The sequence below is a fragment of the Hemiscyllium ocellatum genome, chromosome 1 (genome assembly GCF_020745735.1).
Source record: "Hemiscyllium ocellatum isolate sHemOce1 chromosome 1, sHemOce1.pat.X.cur, whole genome shotgun sequence".
Classification (NCBI taxonomy): Eukaryota; Metazoa; Chordata; class Chondrichthyes; order Orectolobiformes; family Hemiscylliidae; genus Hemiscyllium; species Hemiscyllium ocellatum.
The window spans coordinates 25,790,794-25,811,111 of NC_083401.1; the positions used below are offsets into that span (position 1 = coordinate 25,790,794).

At 40.8% G+C, this 20,318-nt stretch overlaps 1 protein-coding gene across 1 annotated transcript in view; it reads right to left on the reverse strand.

Moving 5' to 3' along the window:
- Nucleotides 1-1,221: 1,221 nt before the first annotated feature.
- Nucleotides 1,222-20,318, reverse strand: part of ctnna2 (catenin (cadherin-associated protein), alpha 2) — a 1,237,032-nt gene continuing 1,217,935 nt past the window's right edge. The window contains exon 18 of the mRNA XM_060828354.1: nucleotides 1,222-2,409. Coding sequence (XP_060684337.1) covers nucleotides 2,122-2,409 — 288 coding nt within the window. The 3' untranslated portion in view covers nucleotides 1,222-2,121. The remainder of the gene's footprint in view (nucleotides 2,410-20,318) is intronic.

Here is a 20,318-nt window from a genome sequence, read left to right on the forward strand (position 1 = left end):
CTTCTTACAGAAGATCCTGTTTCTTTGGAACCTTTTCTCCTGAAATGATGGCGGAAGCAGAGTCTTTGAAAAATTTTAAGGTAGAGGTAAACTGCTTCTTTGGAAACAAGATTCTTAAGAAAGATTATCAGAGGATGCTGGGAATGTAGATTTGAGGTTATAATCAGAACAATCTTATTCAATAGTGGAGCAGACACAAAGACCAAATGGCCTACTCCTCCTTTTAGTATATTTATACTACAGGGTGAATATCAGCAGGTAAAAGAATCCTTACTGATTACAGGCTGTATCTCAGGGTATTACAGGGTATTTGGGCCGGCACGGTGGCACAGTGGTTAGCACTGCTGCCTCACAGCGCCAGGGACCCGGGTTCAATTCCCGCCTCAGGTGACTGACTGTGTGGAGTTTGCACGTTCTCCCCGTGTCTGCGTGGGTTTCCTCCGGGTGCTCCGGTTTCCTCCCACAGTCCAAAGATGTGCGGGTCAGGTGAATTGGCCATGCTAAATTGTCCGTAGTGTCAGGTAAGGGGTATATGTAGGGTATGGGTGGGTTGTCGCTTCGGCGGGTCGGTGTGGACTTGTTGGGCCGAAGGGCCTGTTTCCACACTGTAAGTAATCTAATCTACATCTATCACTGATTATCAGTGAGTCAATGCATTGTAGTTACTTACAAGGAATACCACATCAGAGTTTTACTCCTTTACTGCTAGTTTTCAATGCAATTTTATGAGTTATGTTATTTATTTGATGAAATGAACACACCTTTCCCCTTTAGTTTTCCCACTGCACAGTGCTCACTCACTTTTAATTACTCCTCCACTGTCTCACCCTCTTTTTCTATTTGAAGGTGACCTTCTGGTTCTTAACTCCTCACACATTGGCTGCAGGTGTAAAACTACAACTGAACAATACTCGACGACATAGAATACAACTTTTTCAATGTAAATGCATTTGTAGAATCAGTTGATCAGATGTCATGTGATCAGACATTGCACGATCTGACATCATGTGGCCAAAATGTTGTGGAATCAAATCTTCAGAAAAGTCTCCATCCAGAGGTGGCAATCTGGTTCCATTTGCTGACTCATTCATCAGAGAATGGTTGGGTGCATCCAATGCACTTCCATTAGAGTTCAGCCAATTGGGCTGAAGCTATTGCAGCTGCTGAGTGAGTAAATTTATTGTCATCAACGAAGAAGAAAAAACACAGCAAGCTCACTCATTGATGATGGGCAAAGGGTTTATTTGAGTTATTGGGAGGATACAAAGACAGATTAGTCATCCACGGTTCAGGCAAGTCAAAACTCTACATTCACTGTTATGTCCACTCTAACACATTACTCACTATCTACTGGCTATCACTGCACTGTCAGACAGTGGCACGAGGCCACTTGAAAACATGAAGGAGTTGCAACACAATCAGCTTGAACCTGTGAAACAATTCCCATGTTGTCTTACTGACAGCAGCATGAGGGTCTATATATTCTATGGGTTTGTTTGTTGAGCTGGTTTCCAGCGTTGTTAAAAGTTAAAATACGATTAGTCATCACTTCTGTTGTCAGTAACATTAAGTACCAGACTTCAGGGCTGCAGAACTATCACCGATGCCCACAGAATAAATAAGGTTTCGGTTTTCCCTTGAAAGCACAATCCTAATATCCTAATGCTGTCAGTTATTAGTATGATTACAAAATAAATAAAAGACCATTGAACTTATATGTTGTGCTTCAAACTACACCAAAAGAATGAACATGTCTGCTTTATGCTTTTAATGTCCAGTATTGAATTTTTTTGTAACATACAAGCATTGATATTAAAGCCCTATAAGCTTAACACACAGATCAGGTTAGCAAGCTATGTAGCCATTTTAGCTCCATTCCCTCCATTTAGCTTTATTCCCTCATTTAATAATAGCAATGCTGGACTCAAACACTTTTTAAATCTAAAATTTAAACCCAGCTCCAAATTCAACATCAAACCAGTCCCGACTCATTTAGGGCTCAGTTAATGATTTTGTCTCGCATCTGAGGAGCATCGTACAAGTTGCTTCACTAAAACTTAATACAACATCATTGATCATCATTGATCATCTCAGGGATTGACTGACAGGGTTTGCAGAGCTCTAGAAGGAATCCATTGCCTTGAACTCACTGAGGGCCTGCACTGGAGAAATGTGCTTCTTCTGAGATCCCCTCCTTACTCTTGTCTGATACTCTTCAGGCTTCTCCCTCTTCACTAGTGGTTTCTTTTCAGGGGCTTTCATCTTCCAGGACACAACGGGAGAGTTCACAGCAGCTGTGCCGTACACCTTCTGGTATTTGGTGGAAGCCACATAGGAAGCCTTCACGGTGAGAACCACTGCATTCATCAGATTCTTGGCAGCTTGTATGAGTGAGGTTGCACTATCCAACTGCATGAAAGACAAAAGTAGACAAAGTGATTCTGTTAGTAATTTAAAACACCATTCTCAGACAAGTTTCAGTTTATGATTTATTGTTTTCCATTAACTAGGATTTCAATGAACAAAAATAATCCTCGGTGAAAAAAAATCAAAAGCTTGCATTTAAATATGATGTGGAGATGGCCGAGTTGGACTGGGTGGACAAGATCAAAAATCCAACAACACCAGGTCACAGTCCAACAGGTTTATTTGAAATTACAAGCTTTCGGAGCTCAGCTCCTTCCTGAAGTGTCATATGAGACACAGCATTTATAAGCAAAAACATTAACAACTTTAAACAGAGCTGCCCTTGTTGAATCCTTTAACCAGTTAGGACATAGATTGCTGATTAAAATGTAAAATCCAGATTCCTTTCATGTTTTTGCCCTTGGATAATTCAAGGTTTTATCAACATACAGGAGGTGATAGCTCACTTTAGGTGTGAGGTCCTGCTTTGAATCAGTCTACGTTTTAGGCTGAGATCAGGTTTTTAAAATTTTGACAGAAAAGAATCTTGAATGAATAATTTGTGTGTGTTTGTGTCTGTGCATGTGGGAGAATGTGAGTGTGTTTGCATGTGAGTGTATATGCGAGTGTGAGTGTGCATGTGTGAGTGTTTCTGAGTGGGAGAGGGTCCTGTGTAAGTGTGTAAATGTGTGTGTCTGTGTGCGGAAACATATATTGTGGTGGGGTTACCTGTCGTGTGATATGAACCCAAAATGGCTGAGACCATCCTCATGGGTACGGAACTTAGCTATCAGTCTCTGCGCAGTGATTTTGCGTTATTGCATATCTTAAAGTTCACCTTGGAGGACATTCACCTGAAGATTGGAGGCTAAATGTTCTGGAGTTTCTCTCAAATGCCATTGCGCTCTCTCTCTCTCTCTCTCTCACACACACACACACACACACACACACACACACACACACACACACACATTCACTTGTGTGACTTATTCATTCAAGATTCTTTTCTGTCAACTAAAAACCCTGACTTTCAGCTTAAAACACAGTCTGAATCAAAGTGGGACCTCACACCGAAAGTGTATTGTCTAACCTCTTGTATATTGATAAAAACTTTAATTATCTCGGGACAAAGACTTGAAAGGAATCTAGAATTTGCATTTTAATCAGCAATCTACCTCCTGATTAACCCCTTCCCCGGCGACTTTTCTTTGGAGAAACCGTTTCATTTTCAGATGAATTTTTGTATTGATTTATTTTATAGTATATTTAATGCTTGCACTCTCATCTGATGTTTCCAAGCTTCGAATAGAAGGTTCATACTCATTGTCATCTTCTGAGCTCGACATCTGGGCGTAATTTGTAAATAAAAACAGAAAAAAACAAATGACAGTGTGTGCCCAAAAGCGGTGCATCGACGTTTCTTGCAATGCCTGAGGCGGAAGAGACACAGCTACCAGACGTATGAGTCACTGAGTATACTCGTTTCTAGCTGAGAAGGGCCCAGAAGTGCCGAGAATTGACGTATAAACTCGATAATGGCTGTTTTTGAAATTATATGTTTTGGACGAGTTTACTCGTCGCACTCTGAAAAAGACACATTGGGTGAGGACAAGTGAACTCGCCTTTGCCGGGTAAGGGGTTAAAAGACTGAACAAAGACAGCTAGTATTAAAGTTGTTAACTTTTTGCTTAAGTATACAGTATCTTATACCTCTGTATCATACCACGTGTGAGGAAGGAACTGAGCTCCAAAAGCTTGCAATTTCAAATAAACCTGTTGGACTATAACCCAGTGTCATTGGATTTTCAACTTTGCATTTATATATATTAACTTTCACAGCCTTAAAAGGCCTCAAAATACTTTACAAGCAATTGAGTATTATCCACAGTCTTCCATCACTCTGCTTGCTTTATATCTGAAATGATAGTCATTGGATAATTAAGAGATATGCTCTCACTGTAATTACAGCAGATTTGAGGAGATTCTTTTCCTCTACATGGTCTGCAGCACAGTTCAGGATAAAATACAGAGTCTTAGAGTTGTACAGCATGGGAATAGATCCTTCTGTCAAACTTGTCCATGCTGTCCAGGTATGCCAAATAAATCTAGTCCCATTTCCAGCATTTGGCCCATATCCCTCTAAACTCTTCCTATTCATGTACTTACTCAGATACCTTTTAAATGTTATAATTTTATCAGCCTCCACCACTTCCCCTGGCAGCTCATTCCATACAGGGACCATCCTCTGTGTGAAAAAGTTTCCCCTTAGGTCCCTTTTAAATCTTTTTCCTCTCACCTTAAACCTAAGCCCAACCCATTCAGCTTCTCTTGAGAGCTCAAAACTTCCAAACCCAGCAACATTCTTGTAAATCTTTTCAAGTTTAACAACATCTTTCCTACAGCAGGGAGATCAGAATTGAATGCAGTATTCTAAAAGTGGCCTAACCAATGTCCTGTACAGCTGAAACATGACATCCCATTTCCTATACTCAATGCCCTATATGTGAGTGCATTGCCCCCCCCCCCACCCCAACAGCAGCTTCAGAATAGGTCTGTCAACTGTAGGTGAAGAGTATCAGCAGCAAATGCTCCCTTATACTCAACCCATTTATAGAAGGTACCAAACCCTTCTTAAGATCAACTGAAGTTGGTACTGTCATCTAAAGCAAAATACTTTGATATTGCTCCAGCAACCATTCCAAGAGTAACTTTACTTTCAAACAGGTGTATACAGTATCATATGAGACTGATACAACCAACATGTGAATTAGGTAATGTCAAAAGAAAGAAAACTTGTCCTTTCAATTGTAGTACTTTCAATATGTACCTACAGTTGCAGTACAAAAACTCTGGCCAGCTAATTTATACAGCGAACTCCCACAAAGACCAATGTGATAACGTTACTGACTGAAGGATAAGGATTGTCCCGACACTTTGGAGATGTCCCCTGTTCTTTTTAAAATAAAAAAATTCCAACTATCTATTTGAGAAAGAACAAGAAGCTGACAGGACAGTAAACAAGTGACTGACCTGTTCCATGGCAGAAGAAGTTAAAATCAATCTGCCTGTTTGACTTTTATTGCTCAGTTAGCACTCGACTCTCAGGATTGGGCCCTATTACAATTATTTGTCCTTCATTTGAAGAAAATAATCTCTTTCATACGACCATCTAACGTAAGCAGTCAGGTGCAATAACTGATTAATTTTTAAGAACAGAAAACATCGGAGCAGAAGTAGGCCATTTGGCCCATTGAATTGGTTTCATCATTCAATGAAACTGTGGCCAATCTGAGAACACTCATCTTCACTTCTGTGCCATTTCTTCAGAACTCTTGATTTTCTGCATGAATAGAAATCTGTTCACTGGAGCCTCAAAAATACTTAAAATTCCATCTTCTCCAGCCTTCTATAGTAAAGAATCCCAGTGGTTCGCACTACTGCCTCACAGAACCAGGGTTCAATTCCAGCCTCAATGAATGTCTGTGTGGAGTTTGCAAATTCTCCCTGTGTCTGCATGGGTTTCTTCCGGGTGCTTTGAACTCCTCCTACAGTCCAAAGATATGTAAGCTAGGTGGATTAGCCATGGGAAATGCAAGGTTAGAGGGATAGGGTAGGAGGATGGGTCTGGGTAGCATGCTGTTTGGAGGGCCAGTGTGGAATTCATGGATCAAATGGCCTCCTACACTGTCGGGATTCTATGAAGAGTCACTACTCTCTCAGAGAGGAAAATAATTCTCTTCATCTCTACGTTAAAAGGGAGACTCCTTACTCTGAGATTATGTCCTCTGGTCCAAGACGATTTGGTATGCTATACGCAGAAAATGAAATATATTCCAAATACCCGAAAAATAATGCAACCCAAGTTATTTTCCTTGCAACAATCAAAACTTTACAAGTAAAAAGTTCTCTCTGCTGACTCTGCCTCTTTCATAGCACAGACTTGTCTGCCAGTAGTGCAGTGTTAGACCACAAAAGAGCTTATCAAATCATACACAAATCGCTGCAACAAAAATTATGACAGGAAACTAAACCTGGGCACACCAACCTGCTAAAGTCAAACAACCAGTAGAGGTTCCCAAACGTACATATAATTAAATCATTGCAAAGGAACAATCCAGAAATATGGAGGGCAAGTGACTGAAGTATACACAAGGGAACACATTGGGATTGGGGATCATAATTCTATTGGCTTTAAAATAGTTATAGAAAAGGATAAGCCTTCCATAAAAATTAAAGTTCTTAGCTGGAGGAAAGCAAATTTTAATGGTATGAGATAAGATCGTTCAAATGGTGATTGGAGCAGATTGTCTACAGGTTAAGGAATGACTGACAAGTGGGAGTTGAGTTCGAGAAGCATTGTGTTTCTGTCAGAGTGAAAGGCAGGGCTGTTAAGATTAGGGAAAAATGGATGAATAAACATTATGTTCCAGTCAAGGATAAAAAAAACATATATTAGATAAAGACAACTGATATCAAATGAATCTCTTGAAGAATATAAGAAGAGTGTAGGGGTATTCTTAAGAGGGAATTCAGGATGTCAAAGAGGGGATATGAGATAGCCCTGGCAGATAAGGTTAAGGAAATTCAAAGAAATTCTATAAGTGCATTAAGAGCAAAAGAACAACAAGATAGAGAATAAGGCCCCTTAAATATTAATGAGGTTGTCTTTCTGTTGAACCTCAGGAGATGGGAGAGATATTAAATGAATGTTTTGCATCAGTTTTTACTGGGGGATGGAAATTAAGTTGAGAGAACTCAGGGAAACAAATATTGATGTTTGAAAATAGTTCACATTACAGAAGACAAAGTTCTGGAGTTCTTAGAAAACATAAGGATGGATACATCTCCAGGACCTGGTCAAGTATACTCCAGACCATTGTGGGAAGTTACAGAGGAAATTGTGGGGGCCTTGGCAGAGAGGGGCCATTTGGAGACAAAATTGGCTTGAAAGTAGGAGTCTGAGGGTGGTCTGGAGAGTTGATTTATGGACTGGAGGCCTGTGACCAGAGGTGTGCTGCAAGGCTCAATGCTGGGTCCACTACTTCTTGTCATTTATATGAATGATTTGTGCGAGAATATAGGAGGCATGGTCAGTAAGCTTGCGGATGACACCAAAATTGATGGACATAGTGCACAGTGAAGAAGGTTATCTAAGATTACAAACCGAACTTGATCATTTGGGACAATGGACTGAGGGGCAGCAGGTGGAATTCAATTTGGATAAATGAGAGATATTGCATTTTGGTAAAAAAAACAAGACCAGGACTTACACAATTAATGATGAGGCCTAGGTAGTGTTGTAGAACAGAAGACCTAGGGGTTTAGATACATAATCCTTTGAAACTTACATTACAGGTGGTTAAGAAGGTGTTCAGCATGCTTGCCTTCATTGCTCAGACTTTGAGTATGGGAGTTGGGACATCATGTTGAGGTTAAAGAAGATTGGTGAGACTTCTTCTGGAGTACTGTGTGCAGCCCTGATTATTCTGTAATAGGGAGAATGCTATTAAACTAGAGAGGATTCAGAAAAGATTTACCATGATGTTGCTGGAATTGGAAGGTATGAATTATAAGGAGAGGCTGGATAGGTGGGTCCTTTTTCACTGGAGTGTAGGAGGTCAAGGAGTGACCTTATAGAGGTTTATAAAATCATGAAGGGTATAGGTAAGGTGAATAGCAAAGTCCTTTCCTTTAAGGTAGGGGAGTTAAAAACTAGGTGGCATATTTTTAACATGAGAGAAGAACGATTTACGAAAGACATGCTCAGACTTGTTGGGCTAAAGGGCTTGATTCCACACTGTTGAGATTTAAAAAAAACAAAAAAAAGACATGAGGGGCAACTTTTCTTACACAGAGAGTGGTCAGTGTGCAGAATGATGCGAGGAAGGGATGGATGCAGGTACAGTTACAACATTTAAAAGACATTTAGATAAATTAATGAATGGGAAAGGTTTGGAGGGATATGGACCAAACACAGGCAGGTAGGATTATTTTAGTTAGGGAAGTGGTGGGTGTGGGTCAGTTGGATTGAAGGGATTTCGCTGCTCGTTGGGTGCTGCCTGAACTGCTGTGCTCTTCCAGCACCACTAATCCAGAATCTGGTTTCCAGCATCTGCAGTCATTGTTTTGACCTCCTGGATTGAAGGATCTGTTTCAATGCTGTATGACTCTATGACTGTATTCCACTGACAGGTTTCAGATACCTTGCATGCAATTACTGCAAATACGTTTTAGCCATTGCACATATGAGTGATCCTGCGACAATGTCTATGAGCAGATCCTGCGACAAACTGATGTCACAGACAGCTTGCACAGGGGGAGATGGTGACGTAACTGTAATGTTGCTCGATAATAATCAAGAGGCTAATACTCTGGAGACACATGTTCAAACCTTTCTGCTTAGCAGCTGATGGAATTTAAACTAAATTACTAAAAATCTGTAAGTGCTTAAGTTAATCTCTGCAATGAGGTTCATGACAACCATCATTAATTATTGCAAATATCCACCTCATCACCAATGCCGTACTTATCTTGTTAGCCTTCATGTGTTTCCAAATGTACAGCATTCATATAGACTCTTCATTGCCGTTCAAAATGGCCCGAGAGAGCTTCTGTGTTCAATGACAATTTGGTATTTGCACCAATTGCTGGCCTTGCCAGTATCTCCCTTTCCCCATTAAAGAAAAAAGGGAAAAAACCTACATTTGTTTTGCAATATTGACATCTCTTTTTAAGTTCTTTGAAGGGATGTGAGTGTTACTGGCAAGGTCAGCACTTATCAATCATATCTAATTACACTTGAGAAAGTCATTCCAAATATGGGTTTGGAAATCCTGCTGAAGACACCTGTAACAGGTCGCTTAGCAAGGATAAGATCAAATTGACGTTTTCTTCATTTTGGTTCCTCACCACTAAATAGAGGCCCAGTTTGGTATTTATGTGCTTCAGAACCTGGCTGGCGTGGACAGCAGCGGTGCTGACAAGTCACTCCTGGTGACAAACATTAATGATCCGTCACCCAAAGTAAACTGTATTCTTGCTACTTTTAGTATTTTGTCAGTGATCTTTAATTTGGAGAAGCCCTGAGTCAATTGTTGAGGGAGGGTAGTAGATGGCAATCAGCAGGAGCTTTCCTTGCCCACCGTCCAAGTACATTACAGACGCAGAGCAGTCAACATGTCACAGCCACTCTGCAATTGCTCTTTCCCACACAGTGCACTTTGTCAGTGAGCACAACTTACTGGTAAATCTGGAAATATATTGCTCCCCTGCTGCCTTACCTGAGTCACTAAAGGCCATTAATGTTTACTGCAAATTAAAAGAACAAGATTGCTTTCAGCCTGAACATAATTTCAGGCCAGAAGATGCCATTCGGGCTCTTACTGTGAATGAATTAGAAGTATTTATTTAGCTGTTTTTACATTGTTCTTTTAATTGAGATCGTTGAAGCCCTGTGATTTTGTGATAGCTCCTCAGTACTTTACAATGTAAATCTGTCCTCAGTGACCCAGCGACTAGTTCATGGACCTAACAAACAGTACAAAAGCAGTTATTGATTCACAGAGCCTATGAACGAAAGGCAGAGTGTACGTAGCTCGCTGGACCAGTCCTATTGTGGTGTATCAGTGAGATTGCATCTAATACAGTGAGGGGACTGCTACCGTGCTGCAATTTAACTTTCCATTAGTAAATCTAATCTTTCCTTTGCTCAGATGCTGAATGTTTGTTGTATATTTCCAGAATTTTGCTGTCATTTACAATTTCGTTTGATGTACAGGCATTTCTTTAGGGAATCTCACCTTTGTTTGAATTAGTTAATCTGCTCTGCTTTGCATATCTTATTATGGCAGACTGACAGTCAAGATATATTTTTGTTAGCCATAATTGAACAGTGAGGGCAGGTGAGGGCAGTGCCAGCCCATTGTGCCTAGGACGTGATTCCAATTGTCACATCCACATACTTCTCAGACTTCAGCTCCATTTGTTTTTTTTACAAATTTTTTGCAAGTGATGTTCATTGCATTTATTTCCTCCCTCCCCCAGCCCTTTGATTTATTTTTGAATAATACTAATCTGACTGTGAATAAACATAATACTGTGGATGTCGGAAATCTGAAACAATCACAGGAAATGCTGCAAAAACTCAGCAGATCTGGCAGCATCTGCAGATTGAGAGACAGAGTTAACATTTCAAGCCCAGTATGAAAGTGAGTTCTGAAGAACAGTCTCTCCACAGATGCCGCCAGACCTGCTGAATGTTACTACCCTTAACTTCGTTGGTTAACCATGTTATGGACTAGGCCAAGCACTCAGAATGTTCTTAAGCAGGCAGTCCAGACCATAACTTTGTAATTTGTTTTGGTAAGTATACAGTGAAAATTACCCAGAGTAAGTTAGCGAGGCTGACTACTAGGTTAAAAACAAAGATTTATTCACAAAATTTCACAATGAACCACAAAGAACAGAATAAAGAACTCCTACAGAACTCAGTCTACCCAAACTAGACTTAATTACGCTGTTCTGAATATACACAACAGTCCCAATAAGCAAACCCCCTTAGAAATCAGTATAAATGAATGCAACAGATGCTTACAGGATGAAGTTAGAAGGGCAGGGAGAGAGAGAGGTTGTTTCCACACAGCTCACTGTTGAACTCCTAACGCATTTTGGACTGAACTGAACTGTCCAACTGGACAGCTGACCACTTCTCTTTCATTAGACAAATCACTTCTAAAATATGACCACTTTGGCCTGAAGTGTCATCTGTTTTCATATAAACAAAAAGGCCTCTCAATTCCCTTTAATCTCTGGATCTAATCAAACTAATCAGCACTGAAGCGGTTTATTATCCCTCTGGAAAATAACAAGGACATATTATCCTTGCGAGAAAGAATAGCTTTCAGAAGAAAGAAACCAGCTTTGTGACAACCATGGTTGGTTTGTCCCCTTCTCTGAGGTTTTTTCATCATGGGTCATGAACATCTTTTTTACCTGGCTGTCCTCATAAAAAGTCATATACCTCTGACATCTAGCTTAGATCTCCTTGGAACCATGTCTCCATAAAAAATATAAAATCCTACCATAACCTCTATTTATGTTGTTGATTCACTATTTGTTCTGAATACTATGTGCATTTAAGTGAAGAGTCATTAGTCTTGCTTTTTTGCCTTTTCTTTCCCTTTTGACTCTGTTTGACGTGTTCTTTTGCATGTTCATACATTCTGTCCTTCCTTCCTACTTGGGTTTCATTATCGAAATAGCTGCCTTATCCTTTGACTTTTAAAACCTATATATCCCCACTGCAGAACTCATCTGCCCACAGGCCTATCTCTTACGTATTGATCTAAGCTCACCATGATGGGCCTTGAACCATGAATGCAGTAGGATAACCTGGCTGAATTATCATTCCTCAGGATAAAGCAAGAGGGGTGACCTTATATAGGTTTATAAAATCATGAGGGGCATGGATGCAAGGGAAAGACTTAAAAGGGATTTAAGGGGCAACTTTGTCACATAGAGGGTGGTGCGTGTATGAAATGAACTGCCAGAGGAAGTGGTGGAGGCTAGTATAATTACAACATTTAAAAGGCATCTGGATGGGAATGCAAATAGGAAGGTTTAGAGGAAGATGGACCAAGTGCTGGCAAATGGGACTAGATTAATTTAGGATATCTGGTTCGCATGGACGAATTGGACCGCAGTGTCTGATTCTGTGCTGTACATCACTCTGACTCTAAATGAGGAACTATAGTTATGAAGAAGGATTATTTCTGTGATCCCATTGTATAGTTTTTACAGCACAACACTCCACAAATTTCATTTTAGTTTACCCTAGCAAATTAAGACTTAGCTGGTTCCCTCTGAAATACATCTCGCACTATTTCCATTGGAGCAGAAAAAGCTCAGAGAATATTACCACAGAGAATCCTTATAGCAGAGGCTATATAATAGCATGTTTTACAGAGAAATTGGATAAGTATTTGTGTTGTCAGGTCACAGATCAGATACAATCTCATTGAAATAAAATACAGGCTCAAACGGCTGCGTAGGATTTGGTATCAATTCATATTTGGAATAATTTTCGAGAGCCAGTGGATCCAACAAGCACTCAGGTTATGACATTCACTAAAAATGTGAAAGGCTCCCCAGTGCAAATAGTTCATGGTTACAATGGGTTGAATAGCCTCTATCTCTGCAATAATGACTCCATAATGTTCATTCCTACATGATAAACACATGAATTAGGAACAGAAGTAGGCAATTTGTCCCTCAAGCCTGCTTCGCAATTCAATAGGACCATGACTGCACTGTTCTAGTTTCAAATTTCCATTCCCATCTACTCCTGATAAGCAGAGAAGATTACTGGTGTAAAGGTTGACCCCATAATGTTTGGCTAAAAAAATATAAATTTTCAATTATCTTTTCTAAAATGTACCCTAAGTTTATGGGATTGAAACCCAAAAATTTCAGAAACAAAGTATAATCCTGGAGGTGTTAATTATTCAATTTCATTGTAAATGTTTAGAAATACTAAAGGAATTAAGTACAGGCAATTAAATGTTTAAAATTATATATTTAGGTTTCTTATTTATTCATTTTATGCATGTGAGCATGGAAATGATTCATACGAATTCCTTTCTGATGTTGGTCTTTACCTTAATCTATTGAAATCGTAATTTTTTTTTAGATTTTACTTGGCTCTAATTCAAAAAAGATAACCCAATCAAAACATTATCTTTGCAAAAGTTGCCATCACGACTTTAGCCTCAAAAAATTGGTCTTAAAAATTGAAGTATCATACAATATCTATGGCAGTTTTAAATTGATTATTCCTGACCATTCTCTTCTCTATTTACATAAGATGAAAGCACACAGCTCAGTCTCAACTTTGTTCGTACTCAACCTCTGGGCATCACTTGCAATCAGCTCCTGGAATTCTTGGCTAATTCTTTTCCTAGCCGAGTTGTACTGAGGCAAAGCACAGCTCTCATACTGCCACTGTGCCTCAGTCTGGGGCCCATTCTGTTTCTGCATGTCTTTACTTTGGCCATTAAACTGAGTCTAGACGTCTCAATGGGCTGCAAAACCACCAGCAGACAGAAAAGACAGTTTGATTCTATTAACCTCAGTTGAACTTCAATAAGCACCCTGAGGTGAACAACCAGTACCTAACTCAGTAATAATTATTTCAATCACAGACATGCATGAAACACTTTGGTTATCAAAGGAACTGTTACAAAAGAAAAAATATTGAGCGATGAGGATGCGACTGCAGTTAATTTCTATTGTTACGAGCTTTGAATGGATGCTTAATCATTAAGGAATTTAGATTTATGTCGGATCAATTATAACGTGGCATGGAGCAGCTGTCTGTTCCGTAGGAGGTGCAGCTGTTTTGAAAGAGTTTTGCAAGAAGGTTAACTTCAGAAATGTTGCTTTACATCTTTCAGAAAAACAAAAAAACATGTATGAAAAATCTCCACAGAGGCCATCACTGAGTCACCCTTTGTTTACACGCGCATAGTACTTGACACTGGTCTGGCTTCCTCAGAGCCAGCTCTGAGTGAAGAAAACCTCTGACACTCCTGATTATATCTGTGAGCCTGGCCTCCTAAAGGCTACATTTTGGCAATTCATCAATGTGACTACTCCAAGCCATATTTAGGTTGATGTGTCAGTGTGTGCACTCTGCTGGATACTTGCCTGTGAGCTCTCTTACTCAACTCAGACCTAGTGGGACTTGTTTGCTGTCTTAAGTACGCATATTGGCAGTAAGGACAATGGCTTGCCAGCCCGTATCCTGAAGAAAATGTTAACCATTTGGCCGAGGCTTGTTGGAGTTTTTGCTGTGGACTGGTCTGGGACCCCTCTGTTAGGGATATGTCCTGAGTGAGGTTATGGAATTGCCTTCATTCAAGCTTAGTTGACCAAGTGAAGGTGCCCAATTTCATCAGCACACCCTGTAACTCACGTGCTCCATTTGCTGCATTTTCAAATGATAAAGCCATTTATAGTACTTGTTTGAAGACCATTGAGCTTCAGCTAGTAGGCACTTTTGCATCGTTACATCATTAATCCTACATACCATTCTCTCAGCATCTCATTAAAGGTTAAATCAAAGTCACATGCCTCTGCCAGTTGTCTTAACCTCATCAAAATCCCGATATGAATTCCCTCTTTACTGAACTGCTGAATAAAACTGATAGTGACTCAGAATTAGAGGAAGCTTGGGGTCACAATATTATTTAATTAAGTCCATCAACTCTTGAAAGGTTTTAGTATCCAGTGCCTCAGGAAACATTAGGGTCCTAATAATTGAAAAGGCTATAGGTCCACAAGCTGTCAGAAGAATTACTTGTTGCTTTTGTGTCATTTGCCTGGAAAAAAATAATGCAGTCTTTCCACACACTGGACCAGTCTTCGATGACAGGATCGAATGATTTAAGTTTCCCAAATAACAGCATGATGCCAGAAGTCATTACTTCAACTCAATGACGATTGTTGGGAGTGAATTTATTTTGGACTGTATATTTTCCTCTTTTCGTCACTGAAATAACTCCACAGAGGCTGATATTCCATCACCAAGTCATCCTTTATTTACACATACATAGTACTTGACACTGATGCGGCTTCTTCACAGCCAGCTCTCAGAGTAACAGAATCTCTCACATTGCTGTTTATTTTTTTTATTTTTTTCTCTATTACCCCCACACTATCGCCTAACTGCGGTAGTGCTTATTTCTTCTCCAGCACCCATGTGTGTGTGTGCAGGTGTGAGACACAGTGAAAGACACAAGGTGTATGAATCTTTATTCAATTTCCACCACCAGGAAGAAAGGAAACACCCAAGTGGACAGTGACAAGCAGTGCCCTCTACATCAAAGGATAATGCTGTGTGATCAATCAGTGAAGGAGAGGGCAGGGATTAAATCAAAATAGAGTTGGAGGGGGAAATAATGCACTCCACTCCCTGTGGTGCCCACTTCTCCCTGAACAGCTCAAGGGTGTTAGTGGACACCACATGCTCCTTCTCCAGAGACACCCGGTCTCTAACGTAAACCGCGGAAGAGGGGCAGGCAGTCGGCCCTAATGAACCCCTCCACGGCCCGCTGCCTGGACCTGTTTATGGCCAGTTTGGCCAGGCCCAGGAGCAGATCCAAGAGGAGGTCTTCAGATCTGCCTTCCCCCCTCCATATCGGGTGCCCAAAGATCAGGAGCGTGGGACTGAATTGCAACAAAAAACGAAGAAGAAGGTTTTTTCTAAAAATAAATCAAAAAGGGAGCCCACACCCAATATACATATGGTCCACGGACTCCACAGCACCATAGAACAAGCAGTTGGGCTGGGAGTCCGTGAACCATTGCAATCTGCAGTTGCAGGGGAGCGCTGCGTGCAGCATCCTCCACCCCAGATCCCCGAAAGGGGGAGGACGCTCGCGTAGAGAGCCCTCCACTGACGTTCCCCACCACCCGGTGGCAAATGGGCATGCAAAGGCATGTCTGGGCTTAAACCTTAAGTCAACTCAAGAATATGACTGAAAGTTGCCTGAGAACCTGAGACCCTGACACTATGAGACAGTAATGTTAACCGCTGAGCCACTGCACTGCCCTGAAAGTATCTTCTCCATGTCTGCTACATTTTTTGATATTTAACAACTGTCTCATAGAATCCCTAATGTAGAAGCAGGCTGTTTGGCTCACACTGCTGTTTATATCTGTTAGCCAGGACTCCCTGATTGGACCAGATTAACAACTCCAATCACGCAACTCATATTCTCTGAGGTCTACCTGGCTGATCTTGTTACAATCACTACAATGTCCAAAATGAGAGCTACCTTTTGGATTTCAAGCCTGCTAATGAGGATAATTTAATTGGCAAAACACAATAATATATCGAGTATCTTCAAAGAATAAGCAAACCTTTTATTCCTTTCCGTCAGGCACTAATTCATGTTGAGGATTGTGTGGCAGGACTAGATAGTAGCATGTACATAATCAGGGCGAAAGCCTATCCCAATGGGTAGTGCACTGCGATGAAGATCCTGGATCCATCTAGATATCCTACAATACCTAGTACACTGTCTCGGAACATGAATTTAGTGTTTTGCACAATGTAGCCAATTGCTTACATTTTCCATATTGCAGTTAGAATAAAAAAATTATCAACTAGGTTCTATTAAGAAGCACTAAATTATTGACTTATTATAAAACAAACGCAGCAAACAACAAAACAACACTGGTTACCACACACAGTTGGTATTATGTTGAAAGAGCTCAAGACAGATATACACATTAATACAGTAAATTGGAAAAAAAAACTCTCTTCAGAGATTTGGTTTGGAAAAACAAAGACTGTTTTGGCTAATAATTGTTCATTCATGAAGAGGAAAAATATTTAAATGGCAGAATTTGACACACATAGATGGGTTACTAGACACATGCAGCTATCTCTAGGTAGATGCCACTTACTCAGGAAACATGGAGTTGAGATGTTTTCTAGACAATTTTTAAAGGAACATTCAGATTTCACACTGGATGCACAACAAGGGTGTTTCAGAACGGCAGACAGGTGAGTTGGGTAGCTTTTCCCCTCAGCTGGCTTTTGTGCAGCTGACATCCAGAACAATATCCAAACTATCATCATCACTGGCAGTCCCTTGCAGACAAGGATGGCTCTCATCCACTCTCTGGTCCAATATGACTTCTGCAAACTTTGTCACACTTGGAGCAAAAGATGGCCATGTGAAGGGATGATGCAACGTTGGTGTGGCAGCGCATTCCTTATGCTGTGTTTGCCTGGCTTCTGCTTTTTCCCGCTGGCATGTCTCAAGGAGCTCACCGCCTTCCCAGATGTGGCTTCTTCACTTTGGACGGTCTTGGGTCAGTGATTCCCAGTTATCGGTGGGAATGCTACACTTCACCAGTGAGGCCTTCAGGGTATCACTGAAGCTCGTGTTGGTTAGGCGGATAATGTACCCAGCCCATTGCAGCCGATCAATGGAATATCCAAATAAGACAATCATGAAACCTAGACAGCTGATTTTGAAGAAGGGAGTCCAACAAATCAGCGGAAATCATATGATTTCAAAGACCATAGAATTTTATAGAAGAGGAGGCCATTCAACCCTTTGTGTCTGAACCAGCTCCTGAAAGAGCTGCCCAGCTAGTCCAATTCTTCAACCCTGCCCCCGTAACCCTTTCGTATATATCATGTTCTCTTTTGAAACCTTGTACGGAATCTGCCTCCACCACCCTCCCAGGCAGCACATTCCAAATCCTAACACTCTCTGAGTAAAGAAGTTTCTCCTCATCTAATTCCTGGCTGTCTTGCAGACAATCCTGAAACTGCGACCCCCTGGTTACTGACATACCAACTAGTAGAAACAGAATATCCTTTTTTTACCCTGTCAAAACTTTTCATAATGTTCAATACTTCAATAAGGTCACCTCATAGTCTTCTCTGTTCCAAGGAGAATAAGACCAATCTCTGTAATCTTTCCTTGTATCTAAAATCCCTCATTCCTGAGATCATTCTAGTAAATTTCCTTGGAATTCTCTGTCTAGTGCTTTAGCAACCTTCCTTAAACAAGCACTGAACACAATACTCCAAATGTGGTCTGACCATTAATTTGTAGAGATGCAGTTTCACTTCCTCGCTTTTATAATCTATGTCTCTATTTATAAACCAAAGTGTTTTTCCTCGAATTGTACTTTCAAAATAGAAGTTGCAGTGTGTCTTCTCATCGACCTTTTAAAAAAAAACAATGCAGGAACCTACAAATCTTGAAATAAATCAATATTATTTCAAACTTTCAAAATTCCAATCCTTAAAAAAAATTAAATCTGAAGCTTTTGTAACACCTGAAAATCCCCTTATTCCTCTACCCCCAACGTGGACTAGCAGTGTGCACTAAACATTAATTTTCCCATCAAAATGTGTTGCCTCATATATATAGGGTCACAGCATCATAGAGATATACAGCACGCAAACAGACCCTTCGGTCCAACTCGTCCATGCCGACCAGATATCCCAACCCAATCTAGTCCCACCTGCCAGCACCCACCCCATATCCCACCAAGCCCTTCCTATGCATATACCCATTCAGATGCCTTTTAAATGTTGCAATTGTACTAGCCTCCACCGCTTCCTCTGGCAGCTCATTCTATATACGCACCAACCTCTGCGTGAAAATATTGTCCCTTAGGTCTCTTTTATATTTTTCCACTCTCACCCTAAACCTATGCCCTCTAGTTTTGGACTCCCCCACCCCAGGGAAGAAACTTTGTCTATTTATCGTATCCATGCTCCTCATGATTTTGTAATCTCTATAAGGTCACCCTTCAGCCTCCGATGCTCCAGGCAAATAAGCCTCAGCCTATTCAACCTCTCCCTGTAGCTCAAATCCTCCAACCCTGGCATCTTTGTTGAACTTAATATACCAATTATTTACCTGTTCTGCTGCTTTAGAAATTGTGATATGCTGCAGTTCTTTGCTCCTCCAAATGGTGGACAGAATCTTTGCGGTCGTACAGTAACAGGGAAGCTGGCAGCTGGGCAAGTTATCCAGATGAGTTGGCATCACAGAATCCAACCACCTTCCCGCCACTGCAGTAATTAATGTTTCCATGGGGAGGTGCAATTTTGACCTTCCCACATTGCTGCAATTTGAGGACACTGAGTCGTTAATTCATGATCACATAAGGATCTTATCCTGCTTAGGTTGTGAGTATTTAACCTCCAAGCTGGATGATAGAGAGTTGGCTTTCCAATTCTGGAGCCCGGGTAGATGGAGAGCAGAGTGGAGGACATCACGGAGCAGAATCAAGGCAGAAATCAGTGGAATTCTGGAGACAAATTTGTGCAAGATTGAACCTGGGGCAGCAGGGTGGCAACTGAGAAACACCCCGTTCCCATGTTTCTAATCCTCCTGCCCCCTCTCCCAGTGACCTCCAAATCCAGAGCCTCCTCCTCGCTGCCTCCCCCCAAAATATCACTTCCTTGACATTGACCCGCCACCCTGCAAGTCTAGGGAGTGGTATCTGGACATAGCCATAGTCTTTGCTGCAGTGCTGCTGAATTCTAAAGCAATCTATTATTTGGATGTGGGGGACCAATTTCTAAACTTGGTGATGATGCCAAACTGGATGGGAATGTAAGCTGTGAGGAGGATGCAAGGAGGCTTCAAAAGAATTTGTAAAGGCTAAGTGAGTGGGCAGATTGAATATAATGTGAATAATCGCAAGGTTAATCAATTTGGTAGAGGGAAAAAAATGGAAAGATAAAATGTATGGTGAATGGTGAGAGGTTCGGATATGTAGGCTTTGCGAATTCTAAGTAATTAGAACTGTACATTGGCATTCATTTCAAGATGAATTGAGTACAAAAGATGTCATGCTGCCGTTGTGTAGAGCCTTTGTGAAACTGCATTTGGAATGTTGTGCATAGTTTTGTTCGTCATATTGAAGGAACAATGTATTGCAATTGAGGGAGTGCAATGGAGATTCACTGGATTAATCCCTGGGATGGCTGGAATGTCTTATGGGGAGGCATTGAGGAAACTGAGTCAACATTCTCTAGAGTTCAAAGAATGAGCAATGATCTCATTGAAATTCTTACAGAGAATGACAGTATGTATATAGATCGGATGATTCTACTATCCAGTAATTCTAGAGCCAGGAAAGGTAATCTTCGGATAATGGGCAGGCTATTTAAGACTGAGAAGAGGAAGAATTTATTTCACTCAGAGGGTGATGAATCTTTGGAATTCTCTGCCCCAGAGGACTGAATAGTGGAGCAGATCCAAGGCAGAAATCAATGGAATTTTGGAGACTAGTGACATTAAGCGAAATGGAGATAGTGTGGGAAAGTGACATTAAGGAGTTGATTATACGTAGCATAAAAGCACAGGGCA